The sequence below is a fragment of the Pseudochaenichthys georgianus genome, chromosome 21 (assembly GCF_902827115.2).
Source record: "Pseudochaenichthys georgianus chromosome 21, fPseGeo1.2, whole genome shotgun sequence".
In the NCBI taxonomy this organism is placed as follows: Eukaryota; Metazoa; Chordata; class Actinopteri; order Perciformes; family Channichthyidae; genus Pseudochaenichthys; species Pseudochaenichthys georgianus.
Genome location: NC_047523.1, coordinates 29,268,535 through 29,294,217, shown reverse-complemented (window position 1 = coordinate 29,294,217; position 25,683 = coordinate 29,268,535). Strand labels below are relative to the sequence as shown.

The window sequence follows — 25,683 nt, the reverse complement described above, 5'->3', positions numbered from 1 at the left end:
TAAAGACCTGTTCAGAATTGTATGTTGTATGAAGCATACAACACACACACTTGCATTGTGTGTTTGTGTGTGTTTCATCTCATCTTACCTTTCAGTTTTGTGTGTGTTGGTTGTTATGTACCGGGGGGGCCTGGGGCTCAAGCCGTGGTGTTGACATCTAATGCATCTTTCATTTCCCCAGGAACACAATGACCTCTCTTGAAAACGTATTCTTCCAAAAGGCAATACATCAATTTCAACACTGCTTGACATTTGTCCACAATATTTACTGCTCAAATTGAACACGGTTCTTAACATTTAAAACTCATTTCATTTCAGTAATTAATTTCTGGTGCTGTGATTATCATGCGCAGATAGGGGTGGCAGAGAGTGAATTTACATTTGTTTCCAGTATTAATAAATATTGCATTCTCCATTGTTTCTCCCATGACAAAACAATCAAGAAAGTATGTTTTCAGAATTGGTTATTTCCCGGGTTAATTAGTAAGGAGCGGTGCTGTGTTACTGAGTGTTTGTTGCCTGAGTCCTGCATCCCATGTGTATGATATACATTTGAACGTTATTACATTGAAACTTATTTTCTAAGATTTTCACTTTTCTGTCATGGATATCTTATAGTAAAATGTACTGGTTCCGTCAACCTAGTTATTTGAATTACTGAAGAGATCCTGAACCATATTGTGTTGTTTGATACATGTTTTTAGACCTGTATAAATATAAATCTTTTTCTGTGCTAGAATCCCCTGAAACAGAGGCGGCCATGGACTTAGGAGCGTCTGAAGTGATGGAGTCCGAGGTTCTTTATGACTGCGTGATCTGTGGCCAGAGCGGACCCTCCACCGAGGACAGACCCACCGGTCTTGTAGTTCTCCTCCAAGCATCCTCAGGTACTGCATGTCCCAGCATCCTCCTCTTCCATTCTCAGATACTACAAAGAATAACCTACACCACCGTTCCCCGTCTTGATTTTTGAGTACAAGTTAAACAACCACACTATTTCTCTGTTGGAAGTCTTGCCTTTAAACCAAACGGTAGCCCCTTTGAGTCACTGAATAGGAAATCAGAATTGTTGGGGGTGGGTCTGACTGTTTTAATTGGCTCATTCATGTTGATCCCGGCTCACTTGGTCATTGAGCATTTCATTGTAAGAGGTCATGTCTTTTCCATTCATGCGGACAGAGGGGGATCACTCACTGTCATCCACATAAATGGCATGTTTGATGATTAATTAGTCAACCTGTAAAACGGTTCAGAAGACTGACCTCAACCTAAAAAACATCTTGTCAAATCGACCAACAGTGACCAACAGTGTTACCCACAGAACCATAATGGCATACGAAAACACCGTCCTATTTTTTGGCGACAAGACACCTTTATCATTTAAAGCTTTACGTTTTTTATATTTTGATTTAATTGTTGTTAAATGTCAGGTTGTGTCTGTTTTATCAGTCATAAACAAGAATACACAAAGTAAAATAGGGTTATAGGGTAGTCAATGAAAAATGTATATCTTAATTGACAATATATTAACCGTTTTAATTTTTTTTTAATCAAGGAAAACACTTTCTGACTTGTCACCAAATAAATGAGATGTGTAATTTATCAGTGATCAGTTGTTGCCCTAATACTGCATTAACTCTGACCACAATTCCAAATCCTTGATTTTCTTTCTTTTTTCATCTTTCTGTTAAACACATTTCTTCATATTTTAAACTGACCTCTGTGATTGGCTTTCAGTGCTCGGACACCGCTGCAAAAACCAAGAGGCGAAGAAGCTGCCCACGAGTGATGAAGAGCATATCTACGCTGCAGACACGTGTGGAGTGTCTCATGATGTCGTGCTCACGCTCATGCAACGATTCTTCAAAGATGTAGGTGTTTCTGAAAATATGGTCAGCTTTACACAGGAGAGGGAAAAGGCTGAGAGCACTATTAGTGCATTTCAGTGTTTTAAATTGCAGCTCAAGCTGTTTCTTCTGTCTGTTTGAACTTTGTGCCATTTAGTTTATACTGCGTGTATTGAAGCATCTGTTGAAATCCTTTTAAGAGACTGTACATTAGATGGTTAAAGACTACATTCTTAAATGCTTTTTATAGTCAAAGTATAGGCCAGCTAATTGCTGTAACATCACTATAAAGATGTAAAAATGTGACACACAGCATTATAGAAATGCACATATTGTACCAGTTGGCAGACAAATGCAAGTCCTCATTAGAAAATGTAAAACAAATAATGATTACACTAGCTGAATGTGATAAAATCTAATAAAAAGCTGGTGATTCAACAATGCAGTGTAATTGTTCGATAAAAGTTGCTGACTTTATAATATCAAATCAAAAGGGTTTATTGTAGTTTGTTAATTCAACCTTTAAATGTATTTATTTATTAGCACCATAGTATAAACATAAGGTCCAGGAGGTTGACTGCCTGAATGCAGATTTGCATGCTTTAATGGATGTGATTTCTCTTGTGAACTCTGCAGAGCTCTTGTCTGCAGTCCGTGTCGATAGGCTGGGATGGAGGCGTCTACGTTCAGACCTGTGGTCACACTCTGCATATCGACTGCCACAAGTCATACATGGAGTCTCTGAGGGTAAGAGAGATCCTGACCTTATCAGTTATTTTTGACGGAAAATAATCAATTACAATTATGACAATTTATTCACATATTCAAGCATTAGTCCAGTGATGTATGGTCTGTTTTGAGTAAAAGCTACTTAAATAAGAGATTTCTTAACTGTTTTGTACGAAATTGAATACTTCTTTATTTTACTGATTTGACACAAGTTGAGCAAAACAATGGAATTATTTTAGCTCTGACAATAAATAGACACACACTAGTCCTTCAAATTTTTTTACTTTTGAAAATCATTACCCTAGATCACTAGAGCCATAGATCCAATAGTCGTTGACATTAACTTTGTATAGATTCAGTATGAGCTAAAGATTTTGAGTCAGACATTGTGAAACACTGCGTATAATGTTTAACTTATTCAATTACAGTGATAGGCGCCTCTTTCAAGTTTTGAGTTGAGATTGAATAGGTCATATTCTAACTTTCACGTGTCTTTTCAGAATGACCAGGTCCTGCAGGGCTTCTCTGTGGACAAGGGGGAATTCACGTGCCCACTGTGTCGACAGTTTGCCAATAGTGTCCTTCCCTGTCGCCCCGGGCGGGGCACGGATGCTGGAGCCTGGCACTCACCCTCTAACAAGAAGACGCTGGTGCTGGTGAAGGAGGTGGAAGATCTTCAGGAGAGACTTGCACTTTTCCCAGTGAGTTAAACAATACATCCAGGAGTGTTTTACTAAAAACATCCTGTACTTTACACAGAAACATTTGAAGGACAATGCCAATGTCTTTCCATGTTTGCCATGCTTATTACAAATGACACATCTTTAGACAGTCCAACTATTGTGTAATGCATTCTTAACTTAGTGCTCACACGTTATTCTTAGCTTCCAGTTATTCTCGTTAGCTTCCAAAAATGCACTCAAGAAATATTTTCTTTCTGTTAGACGGAATCCAACTTGACTAAAGAGATGGAGCTGGTTATAAAAGACGTGAAGAATACCACCCAGAGGAAATACATGGACTACGGCAAGAACCCCGGCTCCCCTGATAATGACTTCCTCTTCATGTACTCCGTGGCACGGTAAGGACAGAGCAACACTCAGCTCATAGAACCTTCTTAACACTGTTATGTAATAAAAAAAGAAATATTGTTCCTGAAAGCAGCAGAACATTTCTGTATGAGGGTTAAATTATTTGAAAACATTTTTGAAATTGCGATTACATTGGACTTTTATGGCAAAGGCAATATGATATGAATATGATTTTCAATATGTTGGGAATGATATCGGTATGAATATATACATATGATTTTGGTCCTTGTAGTCTGTCCCACAAGGCAGTGTAGATGGGCTGAATATCGCCCTTTTAAACAAAAAGACGGCATTAAAAGCTATTTTCTTAATCTAAAATACTCCTTTGTTTTATCCCATCCCTTTTCTATCAATCCTAACTAATAAGTTATGAGCCGTGAGTTGGTCATTTTGCGTTATCTCTTTTTCTTTGTGTCTACTGACCTCTGTGTCTGCCAGCGACGTGCAGTCAGGGGAGGCAGAGGAGGCAGAGCCTCACCTGTCATACTCCAATGTAACGGAAAAACAACTAAAGAAAAACAAAATAGTAATAATAATAAAATGTCTCCACTGATCTGTGTTGTAAGTGTGATTTCTGTATGATTCCAATCGCTTTTTATAGTCAAAATCAGCAAATTGGCCGAGCTCCGCTACGGGAGCGATGAGGAGTGAGGCAGGGACGAGCTCTGCCTCACGTAAGCCCACAGTAACTAGCTGGGGCGTGGGCACTAATGTGCACTTATTTTGTGAGCGCGCTCAATCCAGTTATTGTGGGGTGAGGTGAGGCACAGATGAAATCTGCCTCACCTCAGAATGCGTCACCCCACAGAAACTGGCTGGAAAGCGTGCCCTAAGTGCATGCCTGTTACCATCTCACTGTATGTCACTAATGTAATGTTTGTAGATCCCTTTATTACATTTATCCTCGCCATCCATAGTCTCTAAATAACTTATTTCACGTATATATGATATTTAGGCCCTCTGGTCTCATCACAACGGCAATGAAAAAAGCACCAGGAGAGGCAGCCATAACCTCTGCCGCACTGAAGGGGGCGCACGTGAGCCCACAGGTTCTTGTTGCTACTGTTATTCTACGCAGAGACGGTAGACTAGACGCAAACTACAAACTAGACTTTTGAAACTAGAGGAAGATAAGCAGGACTTTTACAAAAATGTAATGGAGATTGTTGTCCAGAAGGATAGCATGGACTTCATCTTCAATCAAGGTAAGACCCCAATTGTAATGAACATGGGATCTTACTAAGAAAGAACAATCCAATATGTAGATTTTGGGTATCCTTTTGTTGAACGATCTGTTTAAAATTAATCGAAGCATCATACTAAAAAAGCTTTAGAAAATAACCCAACATTTTGATTAAGGTCAAAATATAATATTTGTAAATCTGACTCTGAAAGAGTCAGTGCCTCACCAGCCATGCACCTCACCGCACGTCACTGGTGTCTGCAGTCCTCAAATGTGGAGGTCCTCTTTCTGCACCAACTCACACATCTTTACACGCATTACACACCACTGCCTGTTGAGACAATGGATATGTCACTTTCCTCCTAATGCCAGCTCCTCAGCTTGAGTAACAGTGATTGTCCATGCAAAAAGACAGTAGTGTTCTCTCTCTGTGTTAAAGTTTGGCTTTGTTAACATTTAGCTCCAGAAAGGAACTGAAATTCAATACTGGAGTTTTTGCATAACAACTTGTTCAGGGAGCTGTGAAGGTTTATTTATGTATTATTAATATTTTCATTATACTACTGCATTGGTCCTGGAAATGTTGCAAGAACAGGGCCATTCGTGTGTAGAATCAGCAGCATTGTCAGTTTAGGCCACAGTATAACAGAATTGATTCTTGCTCTATCTTCACTTATAGTTTGATGGATTTATTTGACCTTTTCTGACTTAATTTTAGGACCACTGTTTTGTGGTCCTTCGGTGTGAAGGACCACTTCTCCTTTTACAATGCATTGTTGTGGAGCATCTTGGGATGAGCTAGTATTCTAAGACCTTGTTCAGTCTACCCGCCCAAATAATTTTTTTGGCATATCCAGATAGATTTTTTTAGAAAGTCTGAACAAAAATGTTACAAATGGATTGAGATTTTTGCAAATTTGATCTCTTGGCTTGGATTGCCTGCAGTCTAAATGCATCCCTAGATGAGATGATGCACCTGAGATGTCCCAGTCATATTTTTGCCATGTCACTGTCCCCCAGTGGCAAACCGTCAGGGCCTTCAAGGTATTCAGAGAATACCCTGGAACACTCAGATAAAACAAATCAAAAATCGATTTAATAAAATGTAAATAAAACTGGGTCTCTGGGTAGAATATCCTTTAACCAAGGTATTCTACATCCTTGATAGAATGCCCTGGCCGTTGCACTGAATGTGAGCGTACGTTTGGACTGACAGTTTGATCAACCAATCATATATTGATTTGTAGCCAATGGGCATATTCTTTCAGAGTTCCCCTCGGTCCCAGGGTATTCTAGAAGGCCCGCTAGTTAACTGGCTCGAGACAGAGGATCTAGAACGAATGCGACGAAGAAATTCATGCCGTTTTATTGTTTTTAACGTTGAAGTGACAAGTGCAACAGGTGAAGATGAAGTTGTTGCGGAATTGTTGTGAGTACCCTTTTCAAGACGACAATTCAGTGAAAAGACGGACATTATAATGCCGCGGCGGGGTGGGAGGGGGGCGGCGGGTCGGAGTGTCTACAGAAGGTCCAGTTGTGATATTAGCCACGGTTCGCCACTGCTATCCCCCCACCTTCTGGCAAAGGCTACAAAACAAATCTTGAAATAAACCGTTACAGCCTCAGTCTACTTCCCCAGGTGTTTGTATCTCCTCGACAAGTAGGTCAAACAAAAAATAACTGGCATTGAGTTAACCTTTGGGTCTTTAACTTCTCACCACTACCTTCCCAAAAACCCTGCCCTTCCTGGAGTGTAACTCTCCGGCCTTTTGCCCACCCAACACTGAGGTTCCCCCAGCCCTCAAGATCCTCTGAGTGTGTCTTGGTGCCTGTTGGCTCTCTGAAGTTCAATGAACAGCGCAAATTGCCTGAGGAGTGGAAAATTCCTTTGTCACAGGGCCACTCTTATCAGCAAAAGCCAGATGGAGCTTCACCGTGGCTGCATTATCTATGTGAAATTGCTTTTTCTCCCAGGGAACTCGAGGATTTGCCCCCACCTCCCTGGCCCATAGAAAGAAACGGCCATAGGCGAGATGAAAACAAGCCCAGATCATTCTTATTTTAGTATGACCTATCTGTTTTCACCATCTATGTACTTTGTTAGAGCTTCTAGTTTATTTTTTCACTGTTTTGGTATTGGGAAATTAAAATTCACAAGTGAGAAGTGTTTTGATATGCATGGGAAATGCACGTTAGAGATTATGCATGAACTGTGGTTGGAACAGCTTTATGCTAATGGTGTAGCTTGTGTAAAATTAGTCTTGGAAAGCTGTCATTTACTTGATACGGTATTGCTTCTGGAAAACATGCGCAGAAAATGGCAAATGGCTTGACTAGGCAGCATCTTTCAAACTGGTAAAAGAGGCAGGATATGTAACCAAAGCTGAATATGATGAAAGTACCTCCAGCATGCTCTTTCTCTGATGAATGATTGAATCTTTCAATGAATACCTTACCGAAGATTTTAAATGTTTGTGCCATTAACATATCCCATGTAACCTTATAAACAAACAATGTTTTACTAGCTTTCTGGATTATGGAGATGGTACAGTGTTTCCCACAGATCTGAAATATACTTGGGCGGGTGGTGAAAGCGCCATTAACTGCCAGTGTTTCCCACAGATCTGTTTCCCACACATCTGAAATATACTTGGGGGGGGGGGGGGGGGGGTGGTGGTAGCGGGGTGAGGTGACGTGACGTGCAACAACATTAACCTTTCTGTTGGTCACTTGTTAGCAGACCCTTCACGCGATTGCAGAGCGAACAGGTACAGGCAGGGCCCATAATGATAGCCCTATAGTTTAAATCTACTACCCACACATGGAAATGGGTTACTTTAAAAAAAAATGTATTTAGGAACCTATCCATGTGATTTTTAGTGGGGGTCGACCTCAAATCCTCTATGGGGGTCCAGGGGCATGCCCTCCCGGTAAGATTTTATTTTTTATTTTGGAGTTAAATGCATCAATCTGGTGCATTTTGAGGGGAAAATAAAGAGACTAGATATATGGGAACACCTATATTAAACAGAACTGTATACATTTCAATAATCATAAAATCATGGCCATAACCAATACCATACCATTTCCAATATGAAAAAAACACTGAAACTTGTTTATTAATTTATTTTTGGTTCATTTATAGTTGTGAGTGTGTCTGTGCTCCTGAATCAGCCTCTCCTGTCTCCCTCATCTCCTCCTCTTTGAGGCAGTAGCAAAGACTAGTTTTAAAAGTGTATCTTACCTTTTTTCACCCAGTTAACTTTTTATTTATTTATTCATGCATATTTTACTAATCACATTACATTTCATTTAGCTGACGCTTTTATCCAAAGCGAATTATAATGACCGATTACAGGGACATTGTCCCTGGAGTAACTAAGGGCTAAGTGCCTTACTCAAGGGCACACTAGTGGTGGTATTCCTCGCGGGATTTGAACTCACAGCCTTCCGATCTTCAGCCCACCTCGCTATCCATTAAACCAATCACTACCCTCTCAAATGGAAATATGTGTTTACATAAATGGTGACCACACCGTTTGAGACCCACTGAGAACTTAGACTAAGTTAACTATCTAAACACTCCTTTACCTCACCTGAGCTGAGCTTATCCCGAGCTTGAATGACACACAGAGACCAATCAAGGGCTTTGATTTATGATCTGTATGACAGTGGCCATGTCGGCAGGCCGCATCATGTGGACAGCCAGTCACCCTGTGTGAGGCAGGCCACTTAACAGGCCAGAAGGAGGCGAGATCAGTGCAATGGAGCGAGGGATCATTGTCCACAAGTTAATCGATCGCAGATGGCGTCGTGGTCACGGACGAATAAAAAAAAAATGTCTATAAAAAAAAATTATTAAAAAATTATATATATAAAAAAAAACCTAAATGGATCGCGAAATATACTTGGGCGGCCGTTAATATACCTGGGCGGCCCGTCCAAGTATAGTCTGTGTGGGAAACCCTGTGGTATATAGAACAACACATTTTTAAGTGTATCTTTGTGTGGTAGGGTTTATTTTAAACCTTAACTTAACTGATAATGTACCGTATTAGGGCTCAGCACTAACTTTTAAAAAGTGGTTGCCACCAAGTCATTACTTTTTGGTTAGTTTGGTCTCCTTATATTTTAAAGGTCCCATCACATGGCCATTTCTACTGATCATAATTCCATTGTTGAGGTCTGCTAGAATAGATTTACATTGTTCAATGTTCCAAACTCACATTGGGGCTCGCTGCTGCGAACAGTGTGAGCTGGATTACTGGGGTTGTTTCCTGGGTGCTGCGTGGGGTCTGCGAGACAACGCGAAAATCACCTGAACTCAGCCTGAGTTCAGGCTGAGAAATCCGCAGAGCCGCAGCTGAGAAAATATGTGTGTGTGTGTGGTCACGTCACTATGCCCGTTAGAGTTTTACTCGCTACAGCAGGGATCACCAACTACATTTGTCCAAGGGCCGAAATGTAACCAATAGACACTATTGCGGGCCAGCGATTTTTATATAGCCCAGAATTTTATAAATAGTATTCAGATTACTTTTGGAATACTTTCTTTTTCCATAACAGATGGGTATGTTTTGGTGCACAGGAGACACTTATTTTACTGTTTTCATGGCTTATCAAGAACTCAAACACAACATCTTGGTGTCATTCTGGACAGCTCTCTCATCTGCACCCCACATAAAAAACATCACCCTGACTGCATTCTTTGTACTGTCTTAAAACCTTTCCTTGGAATATGTTATAAATTGTAAGGTGCGCTTTGAAAGGCGCCCCTAAATAGAGTGAATTATCATTATTATCTGAAACGATGTAATAACTTTTAAAACTGTTTCCAGTTACTTGCCCCATGATGCATTCAGCAGCAGCAGGCCATTCACTTTGATTTGATCCCGTTATGAAATGTCATCATTTCGACAATAAAGAAATGCTACATAAACGTTATCTTGCACATTTTATCTAACCATCTCTGTTTCTAACTTTCAATATATTTTAAAAGAGATCTCTCTCTCTCATCTGCGTGCAGTGTGCACACAGTTCTGCTGGTAATGAATATTACATTTTGTGAGGAAACTTTTCCACCAATAATTCCAATAAGTATTTCAAAATACGGTACCTTACTCACGAGACGTTGTAAACAAAGAAATGGGTGGGGGGGCGAACGCAGTAACCTCTCCGCCAACGCCACAGTCACCCCCGTCGTGCGGGCCGGATGAGAATGTCTGGCGGGCCGGATGTGGCCCGCGGGCCGCCAGTTGGTGGTCACTGCGCTACAGGGTGTACTTTGAGGGTTTGTGACTCTGCAGACCGTTTACATGCAGAAAAAGCTACATAACACACAAGGGGACGGGTAACAACCGGAAAAGCATGACATGGGACCTTTAAATATTTAGGGTATTTATACTTACTAGTGTATCACTGTTATATTTGTGTGTGCACGATTTGCTTTTAGGTCAAGGGTTATGTTTGACAATTGTAGGTTTTGTGTGTCTGCACCTGTTGAACCGTTTCAAGTGTTCCTGTAATAATATGAATGTCTCCGTCTCCTCAGGACCAACCTGGAGTTGGAACTTGTTCATCGAGGAGGAAACTTGTGTTCTGGAGGAGCCAGTGCAGCCGCCAAACGCTCATGTCTCAGTGAGTGGTTCCTCCTAAACCTCTGCATCTTTTATAGTTTACAATACAATGTCTCTTCTTAACGAATCAAATCTGTTAATATACTATGTGCTTACTCTGATATATTACTGCAGAGGAGAACACTGTTTTGGTCGCTTAATAATAAATGCAGATTTTCGACTATCCAACCATGCTTTATCTGTTGGTTTTCAGCTCCTTAAAGTGTTTCCACTGGTCTTTTCATAGAATTGTTGAAAATGTCATGTATTGTGCAGTTTAGCTTGACAATTATAGTGCCATGTTTAGCAGGTGACTATACACATTTCCCATGAGCCTTAGTGTAATAAACTGTCTGACTTGAGAGCAAACCCTTTCTACCGTGTTACAGCTGAACCATTACCAGGGAAAAACAAAGGGTCGATTAGCAATGGCAGGCAGATAGATGCTGTCCCAGGTGAGTTGTTGGGAGCAGTCTGGGTAAATGAAGCAGACAAATGGGTCAAGTGCTGTTTTTAGTTGATTGTGTCTCAGCTGACGAGGGCAAAACAGTGATCTGAGTTCTCAAAGAGAAATCTGAACATGACCAATTACCAGCAAGCGCTGTATTGATGACTGATATATGTTATTATTAAGTGTCTGTGGGTGAAGTAGTAGTGCAATCGAAAGTTGATATGAAGGTGTTGGAGTTGTACAGACTGCATCCCCTTGTCTGTTTGTTTAATTATTCTGTCAGAGTTGAGGCTGCTGCAGTGAAATGGCCTGTCACCCTTGAGTGGCTGGGAAGAGATTTCACACTGGAGTTTTGCCATTTATGAGCTAAATTAACCACGTAGCCATGCTGACGGCCAAATGTACTCCGTTGCAGTACATTAGTGATCGTTCTTTTTAGGGAAATGGGTTTGAAGGAAAACGGCAGACGTGTGCTAACTGAGAGCTCATGGGGTTCCTAAGCCTTTTTCCCAGAAGGATCTTCGTCTGTTCAACTGATGAGAACACGATGAAGCACAGGCTAGAGATGCCTGCAATTCCCTTGAAACCGGCCAAATCAACTCTCGAGAGTCCGCCTCCAAATGGCACTTCCTTGGTTTATTTAACTGCAAATACTTGAATTAATCTTTGGGACTATATCGCTCCGACTGTGGAGGGAGTGAGAAGGCATGTTAATCATATTGACCTCAGTTGTGCAAACTTGCAGTACTTGATGTGTGGATAGTAAAAGCTGTATTTCAATTCTTAAACCACCCTTGTTTACATGTGGACCACTGTATGATCAGGACACAAAAGCAGTTATCAAATATCTGCCACATAAAAGTGAACGTGCATCAAAATGATTTTTTATTATCGTATGAAGTTGTTAGTGAACGTTTTTACAACATTAACACAACAATATAACTCTTTCATGGAAGACATTTTGATATGTAAATAATTAAATAAATGACTGTTGAATTCATATTCCTAGTTTAAGACTAAAATAGCTGAACTGACATGCTTTATTGTGTCAATTGTAGAAACATCAAAGCAGACTGGATCCTTTAAGATATGTTGTCACAAGCCACGACCCAATGAAAACCCACTAACCCACTATCAATTGGCTCGACACAAATAAATGTGATCACACTTTGGACCGGAAGCTTGAAATATGCCTTTTCCATCTGCGTACATTTGGACATTATATGATAATAGCAGGATTTGACTTCGCTGGATTGTATTCAATATTCCTCTCTATTTCTTCCTTGGCTCTTCTGGGGTTATCCAGGTAAGAGGGAAGCAGTGAAATAAGAGAGGAAACAAGCTGTCGAGAGGACACATGGGATGCAATGGAGAACTGACACTCTGCTTTCTTCATGCTGTGTCTTTGTTTACCTGTGGAGGGCAGTGTTGCTCTAAGTATTGACTGTTCACACAAGTCAAATTGCAGAACTGATTTTTTTTAACGCCCTTTACTGCATTACATCTTAATTCCCCGTAAAACAAAATCAAATAGGATTAGTGTTGCATATTGAAATGGGGTTTAGGTTTTACAGGAGGTTGTTGAGTTCACCTGAAGATGAAACTAATTGAATCTGATCAGTTTAGGCGCTGGCTTCTAACGAGTTCATATGTGTGTTTCAGCTTTTGCTCTTATGCTATTTTGTTCATGTCTTTTAATGGACTTGGTTTTGAGTTCATAATTAGAATACGCTGGTTAAATTCTATCTAGACTAATAAGAAAAACAAGGACATCTCTTCAAATTGGAATATATTACTGAACATCTGAAATGACTTCCTGCCTTTTACCCATGTTACGGATTGCTGTCATGTCATACGTTTTGGTACTCACAACAGCTTTTCTGCTATTAAAAGCTAGCGTGGGCGCAGGAATGATGGTGTGTGTGCGCAGCAGCTCTCTCCTCATGTTCCATTAGTTTCACAATGAACAGGTGTGACCTGACCAAAGATTGCTCAAGGCTATCGAACACTAGCTTGCATCCATCTGGCCTGGTTCTACCGGAGCCGAACCATTAGCCTGCAGTCGGTTCAAGTAGACTGCTTTCATCATTCGATCCACACAGGTTGCTGCTGGGGCGCGAAACTGAAGACCGAGAAGAACAAACACTTGCTGGTTTTGTTCCTGACCTTGTCCAAAACACAACAATGATGTGTTTTTATTTTTTATGTCTTTCAGATCAGCTGTTCCACGTGCTGGCGATGCACATGCGACTGTACAGCATAGATTCAGCCTACAACCCCTGGACAAAGCTGACTCAGGTTATAGAACGCAGAGAGGCAGAGTGAGTGGCCTTTTCTCTAAAGTACCTCTACTAACAGTAATCTATACATCTGCTAAATACATGTCCTTTACCCCCCTCCACCCCCTTCTCTACTGTCCCTCACACTTTGCCTTCCTCACACAAACATGCAATCAAAGGACCACTTTGTCCTCCCTCTTAACACCACCATTTCCTCCTGCCCCCAACAGCTTGTGCGCCACACAAAGCGAAGCTAAAAACAGAAAGGGGACCATGGACGGTTACCATAGATACCAATAATTGCTGCATCTGGCAAATTACCGGGCACTCCACGGAGAGCAAAAACGACCCTGTCAAATTCACTGTACTGAGCACTACTGCACAACACCGACACCGTACCAGCGTGGCACCCCCGCTCCCAGCTGTCCACCAATCTTCAACACAAACCCGTATTTTACAAAATGCGAAAGACAACGTTTCTGCCGCACTCTTGAGCCACTACTGTACATCACAACATGTTATTTTATGGACAAATAGGTTTTCGTTGTCGGGATTTATAGCTGTTAAAAAAAGCTGGCAGCACTTAACGATACAGGATGAGCTGGAACAACCTTTCCTCCCTGTTAGTGTTCAAAGACAGCTTCTACACCTGTTACTATTAAAGTGCTCACAGCTATAAATATTCTCAGAGGAGCCATTTAGTGCTTAAAAATACTTTGTTGTGAGGGGGCACAGTGTCATTGTCACCCTCGAGCAGTCAACTTGATCTAGCCTAGTTAACCAGGACAAAGAGTTTTCTACATTCTTGCCTTATTTCTATATGATAAACCAGAGAGGACGGTATGGAGGTTTTACAGCGTGCACATATAGTCTGTATGCAGTGGTCTCCGCAGCGTTGAAAGCTTCGTCCTCTAAGGCTTTCCTCCAATGCACAGTGGAATTAAGTGGTGAGTGCTTTGGTAATGGAAGGTATTATTCTTTTAGTGCAGTTCCTCTCATTGAAAGCCCCGAGGCCTTTCAAGAGTAGAGTGGAGATTGGAACATCGCCGAATTGTCAACAGAACAAGAAGACATTTAAATAGAGATGGCACACAATGTGAATAATGTAACCACGGCTACATTAAGGAAATTGGTCGGGGAATGCAAGGAAAAGCTCCTTTCATGTGGTGTATTTGTTAAGCAAATTTAAAACAAAAGACACAGCGAGACCCCTTGCTCTCAAACCCTATTAAGAAGTCCTTTTTTAGACATGCAAAACACAACATCACTGCATTTATTAAACTGTTAGTGTGATTGCTTTTAGCGTTCAGACATACATTTTCCCCAGAGCTTTATTAGCAAATTGAAGAATTTAGAGACTTTCAAAGGAGTTGAGTAATGTAATAATTGACCATCAGATGAGGTACATGTTTGTAAATACTGTATGCAAAATGGGGAGCGGACATTATTTTGCAAATGGGTGTCTTTTTAATTATAGTAGTGATTTGGCATAGCACACTACCTTCTGAATAATGAAACGCTTTTTTGGATGTTTTGCAGTGATTTTGATGATGACGAGAGACCTGAGGTACCCATGCTGTTTCGAGATATCCCATCCCTCCTGATCATCTTCGTGCTAACAATGCCCCAGCCTCTGCGAAAAGGTACAGTTCCTTTCTGCATCATGAAACTACGAGAGAGTAGGGAGTGTCTCAGTGGCTGCTGCACGAGGACGGCCCCATTATCAGCAGTAATCAGGGCTGAGTGCTGGGAGAAAGCATTTCACATCTCTTATCTGAGCTCCTAGTGGCCGTCTTGTGGCCGTGAGGATCAGAGAGACACGACCCCGCTGATGGGAGGGCTGTGGCTCCTTCGTGTGCCCTTCATCTCTGGCTTGTCGCTTCTTCTCCTCCATGGTAGCCATTTTGTAGGAAAGGCGTGGGGGGCCACCGTAAGGCCTGGCCCAACACACTGCAGTCATGTTTAATAGTGAAGGAGCAGGAATAATCTGAATTGGGTTGACCACAGACATGGACAATTAGTATTTTTAAAACATGGTAAAAGTGAATTTATTGGAAAGTGTAGCTTTTGTTTGAATATAATTATAGCTAAAAACATGATGTATAATGTTTGCTGGTTTGTCAGATTGTTCTTAAGCTTGTGGTGTTTCAAATCATTGTTACATGGTTTTTCGTTTTCTTTCTTGAGAAATGGAAAGGCTGAGGTATGATCAGTTCCCAGAGGGTCCTTTGTACTCGATGGCTATAATGGGATGGCCTCCTTTTCTCTTCCATTTCTCTTTGTTGTTCTTTTAAACCTAACCTAAATATCCTTCATTTCGCATTTTCCACCTGACACACACTGCTAATTATCCTGCGCTCTGTTCACTCAGGCTTTCTATGCTCTACTGAGAAACCAAATACAATGCCCTTGTGAATAGCTGCCAACCCTCTGGAAGATCTTTTACATTCCTATATTGATCCCTTTTATTTTATTGTTATGCATTCAGTCTTAATTGATCTGTGTAAATTGAGCTTCTGTCTCTACTCGGCTTGGCTTTTATACTCACTTTCACCTTCTCTCTCTCCCTGTGCAGAGCACTTCACCTGCGTGGTGAAGATGCTTTACAACCTGCAGTTCACCCAAGCTCTCGCTGCGCTCTCCACCAAGTTCAGCCCAGAAGAGAGGCAGGCCTGGAGCACATCTGGAGCACTGAAGAAGGTACAAGTCAGGTCACATTAAATTAGCTTGATTCATAATGACATGCTGACTTTTCACTGTCATGTGCACAGTCTGCCTTTTTTCCTTTTTTGAAAGTTCTCCGAGGCTGTAATGATGTAAACCAAATATTACAGTCATCTAGTGCAAAGAGATATTTACATGACTTCAGTTGTAATGTCTTTCTATATCCTTATATTATATATTTCTGAGCTTGTACTTCTGTGAATTGCCTCCATGGGCCTCTGTATTCTGTACATCTCCGTTTAACTCTTAGGCATTATATATAAACAATTATACTAAAAATAAATGGTGAAAAAAGATCATTCTGTAAAGATAATGTCACAGCACGGCAGCATAAACCTTTAATCACTCATTCAAACAGCTGTGTTAGGAGAGCCCTCACTGTACTTCACTCTTCTCTCTGTGCATCTTCAACTCCACTGTGTGACATTTTTAAAGTCAACTCATATCCCCTGTCTGTTGAGCTAGTAGTATCCTCCCATTGTAACCCCTGAATCCGTCTGCTACAACAGTAAATCATTGTGTATAACTTACTATTGAGATGGATTGAGCCCCTTTCCGTTTCATCTACGTGATTTCCACAGTCGATCTTCATTATCTTGAAATGCGTGAGAGGGTTGCATTAATTGGATATCTGTCTTCAGTCTATTAAATCTGTATTAGTGAGTAGCTGGCTTGAATGTCAAAAGACAAATAGCTTAAAGCCTCCCCTTTAGAGTGTCTCTATGCATAATGGAGGTTTGGATTAGTATCTTCCGACTCCACTGTCATGAACGGTAGTGCAGGCACGCACAAGCTGCCATTAAAATGGATTTTGAATCTTCGATGAGGACGGCATTTATATTTGGTGCAACGCCACTGTAATTAAAATTGAATTTGTTAAAAAAAAAGATGCAGTTGGAACAAAGATCAGAGCCGAGAGGAAGGAAATCCATGGACTTGAAATTCCTCCCCAATACATCTATGACAAAGGAGAGCAGACGAGATAAGACTGCTGTTTTATATTCAGCCCCCTTCAGCTTGATAAATGCATGCTGCTTTTCCTCTGTATCAAAAACTAAACCAGTTGAATTTAATCAGAACACACGTGCAATAATGTATCTACCACTTATTATCAGAAGTTATGTTGTGAGGAAATAATCGTATTATTCTGCATTCATCTTTATATAGGAGCACATTTTGTACTTGCACTGGTTAAGCATTTTGATCTGCATTTGACTATCTTCTAATATTCGTAATTCATAGTAGTGCTCACTGTATTTGTTGCTGTGCAATAGAAATAAACCACTTGCCTCCATTTTTTTCCAATATTATATTTGTTAAGGAGAACTATTCACAATTGTTACAAACTTATTTCTAGATGTGTTCTTCCACCCATAACAAAGCCATTTCATGTAATGTTCTCTCCTAATTCAGTTGAAACGGGGAATCATTTGATTGAAGCGTATGTCTGTTGACTGTCAGAGGAGACTTGGGGCTGGATTTATGCATAAGGGGCTTTTTTATGTTTGATTACATATTGTCAACGTTTTGATTTTCTGCCACAGAATGCTGCAAATGCCGAGACATCTTTCGAGGCGCTGCTCAGTCACGTTATCAGTGAGCTCTCTAAGGACAAGAGTGTCTACAAGGTGAACGCTGAAGAAACATCAATGGTGAGGCACTGAAATGACTTCTGAACACAGCTGCCTTCAGGAGGCTGCTCCCTCTCCTCGTCTTGTCTTTGCTGCTCTTTTCATTTTCATTTGAACAATGAATTGGCCATTATGCTGAGAGACACTGGTCTAATACCTCCACTAATCTCCAGGGGAGATATACATCACAGTGTTATCAGCAAGCTGTTGGCTGCGTATTGATCAAGTGTTACTGTTCCCTCTCCAGCTGATGTCCGGTGTGTGGTCTCCACAGTCGATTGAGTTCAGCCTTCAGCAGCTCTGCCTGCCCTTCCTGCGTCTCTCCTGCCTCCTGCAGCATCACCTCTACGGAGACACCCTCACCGGCTGCCTGGTATGTTTCATCGTGTATCCTACCTGCTGGAGCTACCTCACCCTTGTGTTCTTGCAGCAGGAATGATCAATATTTCTGCTAGCCTATAACGATACAATCTAGCCGACATCGTTGTTAAAATTCAAACTGCAACATGCCCAGTGACCAGCATGAATGATGCCTCAATACAAGCAACTTGAGGGGTTTCAGATGGAGGTTTCCCCATGTCTCAAAATGTGCGCCTGAGGCCTCTAAAGACCTGCAAATGTAAAACCTGGAACTAAGCTCAGATCGGCATCAATTTCACAGCTTTTTCATAATAACAAATCATTTTCAGTTTGAAGGTTTTCAAAGCAAATCTTTAGCCACTTTCACACCAAGCACTTAGTTTCCAGCACTTAGTTTCCAGCACTTAGTTCCCAGCACTTAGTTCCCAGCACTTAGTTCCCAGCACTTAGTACCCCCATGGAACTAAATAGCAGATCGCATTCAACGCGCCTTTTGTCTCCACCCTCTTTTTCAAGAAAGATGGTAAAATCCATTCAGATGTTCTGTTATTCCTCTCTGATTGAAACAGCGTGGCTTATCCACTCTCTGTTTCAGTTTAACACTCCACTTGCTCGTGTCATAGAGGACAAATGCAACACATTTAGATCAGCTTTTCAATTTGGTTGCATTAAGCATAAAAAAGATAACGCAGACTCTCTCCCCCTTCTGAACTATAATTACCATTGCTCATTTCCACGGCTGCTCACGTTAGCCTTTCTAATTAGCTATCTTCTGTTGTCTCCTAATCCGAGCTCTGCTCTCTGACCCTTCACCTCCCACGGTCTTTGCCGGAGAGTTTGGATCCTTTGACTTCCTTTGAGTCACAGGTGTTGGTTAAAGCAAAGAGAGTGACCTCACCAGCTGTTTCCTTTGTTTGTGTGTTCCCAGGAGGAGGAGGAGTTCCCGTCCTTGGCTGTGTGTTTGGGGCTCTTAGCCTCGGCCCCTCAGCCCTCCAACAACGCACACAGTGCCTCGTGTCTGCAGTGGGCGGTCGATGCCTTTGACCTGGTGACACAGTGGTGCGCTGAGGTCACCGGGCTCTCTCAGATGCAGGCGGAGCAATCATTGGTATGTGTGAATCTCAGACCAGAGGACACATGTATACGTATCATGACATAGCTATACTTCATACCAGAATCTTCTTTGAAACCTCTGAGTATTGGTGTATTCCATTATTTTTAAAACGTTTACCCTGCCTGCTCTTTGCTGCTCTTGAAAAGTGACATTATGTTTCCCTCTCAAAATGTTGAGCCTTTTTACCTTTGATTCATAAAAAAGACGGCAACAAGTACCGTACTTTTCGGACTATAAAGCGCACCTGCATATAAGCCGCAGCAGCTAAATTGTCCGTCTGTCTTGCTCTCGTTCTGTCTCTCGGTTCCACTTTTACTTTGGCGCGCTACCTGTCTCACTCTTTTCCGGCCTCCAGCTTTTCCTGCTGGAGCCCGCCGCTTAAAGGTGGCGGGTGCGGACCGGTCATAGAGCCCGTAGTGTTAAAGGTGGTTAATTTTACCTGTAAAATCCATAGATTTAGGAGGTTCCCTAGTGGCCGTTAGCTGTACAAAAAAAATGGGGAAAAAAGTCGCGGCTTATAGTCCGAAAAGTACGGTACCTGTGAATCACATGTAGATGAGACGTCCACAATCTTTTTAAAATACAATGTATAGAAACGTTGATCACTCTTATTTAGCTTTAAGCCCTTCCATGTGTTGTGGTTTTTTCATTCAAATAATAAATGTAGTCCTAGCTCTTTTAATACATTTGTGTGCACAAGGGTTTATATTCAGAAAACATCAGCACATTGTGAAATCAGAAGAGCTTTAATTGGCTGGAAGGTTTTGAAGAAATAGTTTGAATACTCACTCTTCAATTAAATATTCTAACCTTGTATTTTGAGTTTGATGTCCTGTAAATGACTCGTGTATCAAGTGCTATTGACACTTTGAAATTAGTTTCAACCTTGGTTGACATGATCCATAGCTTCTAGTCTCGGGGGAGAATGACTGCATAACTAACCATGTGTCGTACAAACTGTCAGTCAGTGTTTCAGTAACCTTGGATGTGTATCATTTTGCAGAAACGTAGGGTGTCCTGCATGTCAATGTAGCTTCTAATACCTACCACAGGAAGCTATTTATTATAAAGTCTTTCAGCCGAAAGATGTCATACAAAATAGGAAAGTTGAGACATAGTGAATTATTTTTGACTTTGCACGCTGAAAGCACTTCTCAATGTTTTATCTTTAGTTAGCAGTCATTCATTTTAGAGCAGGAAAGAGTTTGAGGACACATTAGATTTATGGCCTGGTTTCAGAATATTTTACGGACTTCTGTCTCTTTTCTCCCCTGAAGACCTTGCTCGTCCAGGAGCCTGAGTGGGCCACGCCTCGCCTCCTGCAGCTCCCCGACAACTACAATGTCATCTTCCAGTACTATCACAGGAAGGCCTGCACTGCCTGCAAAAAAGTGCCAAAAGACCCCGCGCTCTGTCTGGTTTGTGGCGCCTTTGTCTGTCTCAAGGGCGTTTGCTGCAAACAGCAGGGTATCTGTGAATGTGTTTTGGTGAGTTTCTAAATGATTAAAGCGCTTGGGACATTTGTATTTGTTGTGAGTCCCGAAACAAGTCATTTTATATCTAATTTTAAGCAGAATTTATTTACCTGTTTGACAGTGTCGGGATCCTTTTTTAATCTTTGTTTATTTGTTGTCAGCACTCCCAACATTGTGGCGCAGCTACAGGCATCTTTCTCCTGATCAACGCCTCAGTCATCATCATCATCCGTGGACATCGTTTCTGCCTGTGGGGTTCTGTTTACCTCGACGCCCACGGAGAGGAGGACCGCGATCTACGGTACAACTCATCACACACAGCTATAAATACCATATAATACTATACAGTTTACTTTTACTCAGTGAAAGTTAAAGATTCCTATGCTGGATCGGACTATACATACAGTACTTATTGAATATAGTTGTTATCTATGGTGATTGTCATAGAAAAAAATCTGTTCACAAGATATATAGCAGTGAACAAGATGTAAAATACACTTATAGCATTTTGTACGTTTGCAAAGCGATACAGTTTAAGTACTGAAACAGATAACATCAAGGGAGTTTTAGCAGTCGATGCCATTTAAACTTCACAAAGACAGATTAACATGACAAAATCTCCTTTTCCAGTTGTGCATAGATCCTCCAATTTCTTTGTGCATTGTGGGACCAAAGTGTATACCAACAGCACACTAATGTTATGATGATGATAATCCTAAAATCCCCAGAATATGTTTTCTTTATAATTGCGTTAAAATTGCATTGCCTTAATTTTGTATTCAACTACACACACAAAACATACCCATACCGTTTTAGGAATATGATCTGGTATGAAATTGTGACACAGTTCTTTTTTTAAGTACTTGTTGCTTCAGAGAAAAGAAACACAGCTCTCACTCTTGTTTTTTCACTCTTTTTCCCCTCTGGCCTTTCTCCAGCCGTGGCAAACCTCTCTTCTTATGTGAGGAGAGGTATCGAGTGTTGGAGCAACAGTGGGTTTCTCACACCTTTGATCACATCAATAAGCGCTGGGGGCCTCACTATAACGGACTCTAAGATCTTCCACTGCAAACAGCAACCCATGACTGGAGAAGATTTTTTTTTTTTCTGGCTTATGTGTCTGCCACCAAAATATTTGGGAACTCTTAACGTGATAAACACAAACATCCCGGTGAGGGTATTGCTGCCACAGCCTTGGTTTATGTGAAGTTTGGTGTACAATCATGCCTAAAGATTAACACGTGTGTGTGTTTAAGTGATTTCTTGTGTGGTTTTCAACAGAGAAAAACAGAATTCGTTAAGATCAAAGTGAAAAGCACAACTTTGCCCAGAAATTCAATTTGGTGTAGAACAGGCTTTTGAAGCCAGCTGTATTTATTTGGGTTTAAACAAAAATATATATCACGTGCTGAATGTCCCTGCAAAGTCTCATTACTTTTCGCACCATTTATGATGATATTAATGCATATCCCTTTTATTTATCGAAATGTGCTCTGCTGTGCTGGCATGAGTTTCAACTCCTGAAGAGTGTAGCGATGTTATTGCAATGTGCACTCGTGTTCTACTGACATGAGAGGGTAGGCGGGCGAGTCCACCCATCAACACACTATAGAGTGTATTTGCAAGCGAGCAAAGACTCTTTTTATGGGTCTGGTTGCAATCCATCCTCAGGAATTTCTTTATTTTTTTTGCTGTTCAAAAATATGTTTTAGATATTTAAAAAAATGCTGCTGCTCAATGTTCAGTCATTTTAACTTTTGTGAAGACTTTTTTTTCTAAGGTTGTGCTTTGAGTTTATGATAGATGGCTGGGAATGTTGACTCAAACTCACTTTAATGTTAAAGGAAGGTGTGCGGTCACCTCTTATCACTTATCAAGCTCACTACAGATGTTGTAGTTCCGCCCTATCGCACAGCGCTTCTTTTCCCCAGGTTGCCTCTAAAGACAAAACTCTGGCCAGTGGAAACAGAAAAAGACACAACTGGTGATTGAAAAATCTCTCATTAGTTGACCAAAACCCTGAAGTCAAACACTTAAGTAGCGTTATTTTTAAGGAAATGTCATTGCACAGTTATGGTGTCCTGGCAAAACTGACAACCATATAAGAGCAGGACTATTTGACTGGTTCTGTCCAAATTCTCTCTCAAGATATGAAATTCAATTTAATGTTAGCTGCTTACAAAACGAAATGTCAATTCTCCTCACTTGTCTGTGTTTCCCTTCTTATGCTTTTGATTGTCGAGTCCTAACTGCAGTACAGAGCATTTATTGTGATTATCCCTTACTCCTGCATCATCTAGGTGTGATTTATAGATGTATTCCAATTGAACAAGATTATCAGACTTGAGTATCTGTTATTCACTGTGCATGACATCCTTTAAGCCACCATTATTTAAGTGTCTTAGCTACTTAATTTTCAGATTATCATCTTTTCTTTTTGTCAGCAAAGGGAAATGTATCCGGTCGTGCCTGTGAGATTAATTTTCAGCGCGCTGCTGATATCAATGACGCCTGGTTATGAAACGCAGGCCACATTGTGCTGCATCGAGGAATCTTTACGGAACAGGTTAACACTTGAAAAACCTTCCTCTTGAATTCATGCATGCTGCTTTTCTGTTCTCTGGTTTCTCCCCTCTTTCTTTATTATGTTTTTCCCACTTTGTAAATGACCGCAACCAAACAGCCAATGAGTAATGGGTGTACATTGTAACTGAAAGCTCTTGTGTGTTCTCCCGTATGAATGAAGCGAGGATACAGTACATTACTGTAGGTGCTGACTCAAGCTTTCTGAGTTTGACCAGAAACTATGACTTGGACATTTAATGCAAAATGTAACATATGTGAATAAAATATAAACACACTGATTTGTGTCTTATTTTCTTGTTCTGTTGCCAATTTTATGACTAAAATAAATGAACTTCTACTCTTTCTGTTCGCCCTAATCATGATGCAACAGATGCAGTGATAAGTATTGTTTTGTGTCTCCTTATGACCATTCAGAACAATTTCTAGCAGGAGAAGAAGGGAAGGAGTAATTTACAAGCAACCTGACTGCCATGAGTGCTAGATGGAAGAAAAAATAAAATAGGATTTCTTGCCACTGCCTCCACCAGCTCCATACATATTACTTTCTTTCTCCCTTCAGTCAACCGATGTGAGCTGTAGTGAGGGAAAAATGCATCCACCTCCAAACTGTCCACCAGGGGTCTCAGTTCACTGGAGCTCATCACATCATGTGACCTTTTTGAATGAATAACTTTAAACAAGAATACAGATTGTGTGAAAAGCTGCTAAATATGTTCTAATTGCCTCAGTACCCACTCGTGAGATTACTGAAATATCAGTGCATGTCAGTTGTAACTACTAAGGGAAACATTTTGTTATTATAAAACTCGAGTAAATGTGTCATCACAGGTATGGGATATCTTCATATTGTTTATCCACTGCCCTGTTCATGGTGGGCAGAAATAAGTCTCGCCGTGTGACTGAGTATTTTCAGGATAATTGGGTTGAAGTTTCACAAACAAGGGAGGCCCTCTGTTTAATGACCAATGACCACACAAAGCCTCTATTTCCTGCTAATTAGGCACAAATAATACAATTCTACTATGGGACCAGCGGAGGAATTTTATCTGGGTTAAACCACCGAGAATGTGCCACAACTTTTTGATGCTGGTGTTGGAGGAGCTGCTGCGACATGCATCTCTGCACATTTCCTCATTTCCTCCTGGTACTGGTCCAGGTAGGTTTACTGCCTCCTCACACACCATGCATACAGACACAGTACACTATTAAAGGGGACATTGGTCAGCTAAGAGCTTCCGGTCTGCAGGACAACATGCTCAGATGTCTGTATGTTAATAATTAAAACCCTTCATTGAGTAAACAGGGAAATCAGTTCGGATATGTTGCCATGTACGGTAAGCTCAGCTGCATGTAGAGACATTAGTTAGTTAAAGTCAGTTACAGGAAACTTTCTGCAGTGTTGACCCAGATACAGAGATGGATGACTGTGGCCAGCTGACATCTGAAACACTTTCCCCTGTTTTACAGATTTTAGAGATGGACACACGGAGGCACCAATCCCAAGGTAGGACTCATGATTTGAGTATTTAGGTAAAATACAAGCCTACACCATCAGCATGTCTAAATTGCTCTAATTCTGTGGATACTTCACTGAAAGGCTCACTTTGTGAAATGATCTGCACACAACAGTGTTCATTAACAGTGTAAACGACTTTGTTTAGCTAACACAGCTTTACATCGTTTTTCATTGAGAGTTTGACTATTTTACTTCTTCCAGGCTGGTAAAAGGAAAACATCCAAAGTACACATTAAGGGGTTTATTTCACTAAACTCTGTATATTTGTGTCTGTAGATTCCTCCACAATTGACATACACTTATCATTAGCTAATGCCTTTTTTGCATATTTTTACATTTAAAAAAAAAAAGTGCATTTGATCCCAAAGTCAGCATTTCAAATTATGCAGGGTACAAAACACTTTTAAGACCAACACATAACTTATATACACTCAAAACACTGACTACTACTACTACTAAATTACTATTTTGATAGTAATTTAAAGATGATACATTTAATTTGAAATATTGTATTGGTGGGGAATTATATTATTTTGAAATAACCAGAGCAATATTAAAATGAGAGGAATCTACTCTATTGCGAGTTTGCATTTTGAAACCCTGTTATACAAACAGAGCCAAAGCTATCTTAACATACTGACACACGGAGGTAAAACTCTCAATTATATCAAAATGATGCAACAATTTGGTGATAAAATAATACACATAGCTCTTAAATTCAGATTGTAAAACCTTAATCAACTTGTATATAACAGTAAACTTGTTTACTGTGTCGCACTGTACTGTGTTGTCATGACTGTCGATTCTAAAAGAGCTGAGATATTTGTCATTAGATAAGATTTTTGGCAGTGCCTCAGGTTTTGAGTTGAATTAAATAAATGATCTTGTTAGCTTCTTGTTAAGGTCGGTGTTTTGTTTATCCAATAATATAATTAAGGTGAATTAATCATGCAGGTGGACTGCTGAGTTTAAGGGACTTTTCTTGTCGTGTGAGGCTTTTGCTGGCAGGGTGAGAACAAGGGCACTGTGCTTTCAGCCTGGCTCGTGGCTCTCGGAGGTTTACTGCAAAGCCTCTTCATATC

General features: G+C 40.7%; 2 protein-coding genes across 4 annotated transcripts in view; both read left to right on the top strand.

Moving 5' to 3' along the window:
- The window catches only part of ubr3 (ubiquitin protein ligase E3 component n-recognin 3), a 45,906-nt gene extending 22,543 nt beyond the window's left edge, over positions 1-23,363 (top strand). For both annotated transcript variants that reach the window (XM_034109640.2, XM_034109639.2), the window contains 15 exons: positions 738-887; positions 1,738-1,871; positions 2,484-2,594; positions 3,077-3,277; positions 3,521-3,657; positions 10,402-10,487; positions 13,132-13,237; positions 14,735-14,838; positions 15,771-15,895; positions 17,464-17,571; positions 17,798-17,923; positions 18,839-19,018; positions 20,302-20,511; positions 20,661-20,800; positions 21,438-23,363. In XM_034109640.2, the coding sequence (XP_033965531.1) occupies positions 738-887; positions 1,738-1,871; positions 2,484-2,594; positions 3,077-3,277; positions 3,521-3,657; positions 10,402-10,487; positions 13,132-13,237; positions 14,735-14,838; positions 15,771-15,895; positions 17,464-17,571; positions 17,798-17,923; positions 18,839-19,018; positions 20,302-20,511; positions 20,661-20,800; positions 21,438-21,555 (2,036 nt within the window). In that variant the 3' untranslated portion in view covers positions 21,556-23,363. The remainder of the gene's footprint in view (positions 1-737; positions 888-1,737; positions 1,872-2,483; positions 2,595-3,076; positions 3,278-3,520; positions 3,658-10,401; positions 10,488-13,131; positions 13,238-14,734; positions 14,839-15,770; positions 15,896-17,463; positions 17,572-17,797; positions 17,924-18,838; positions 19,019-20,301; positions 20,512-20,660; positions 20,801-21,437) is intronic.
- Positions 23,364-24,168: 805 nt separating this feature from the next.
- The window catches only part of myo3b (myosin IIIB), a 60,531-nt gene continuing 59,016 nt past the window's right edge, over positions 24,169-25,683 (top strand). Inside the window, exons 1-2 of one of the 2 annotated variants that reach the window (XM_034109314.1) lie at positions 24,169-24,241; positions 24,553-24,589. In XM_034109314.1, coding sequence (XP_033965205.1) covers positions 24,169-24,241; positions 24,553-24,589 — 110 coding nt within the window. Of the gene's footprint in view, positions 24,242-24,367; positions 24,420-24,552; positions 24,590-25,683 lie in introns of those variants that run through there. The other variant, XM_034109315.1, reaches the window with a different exon arrangement.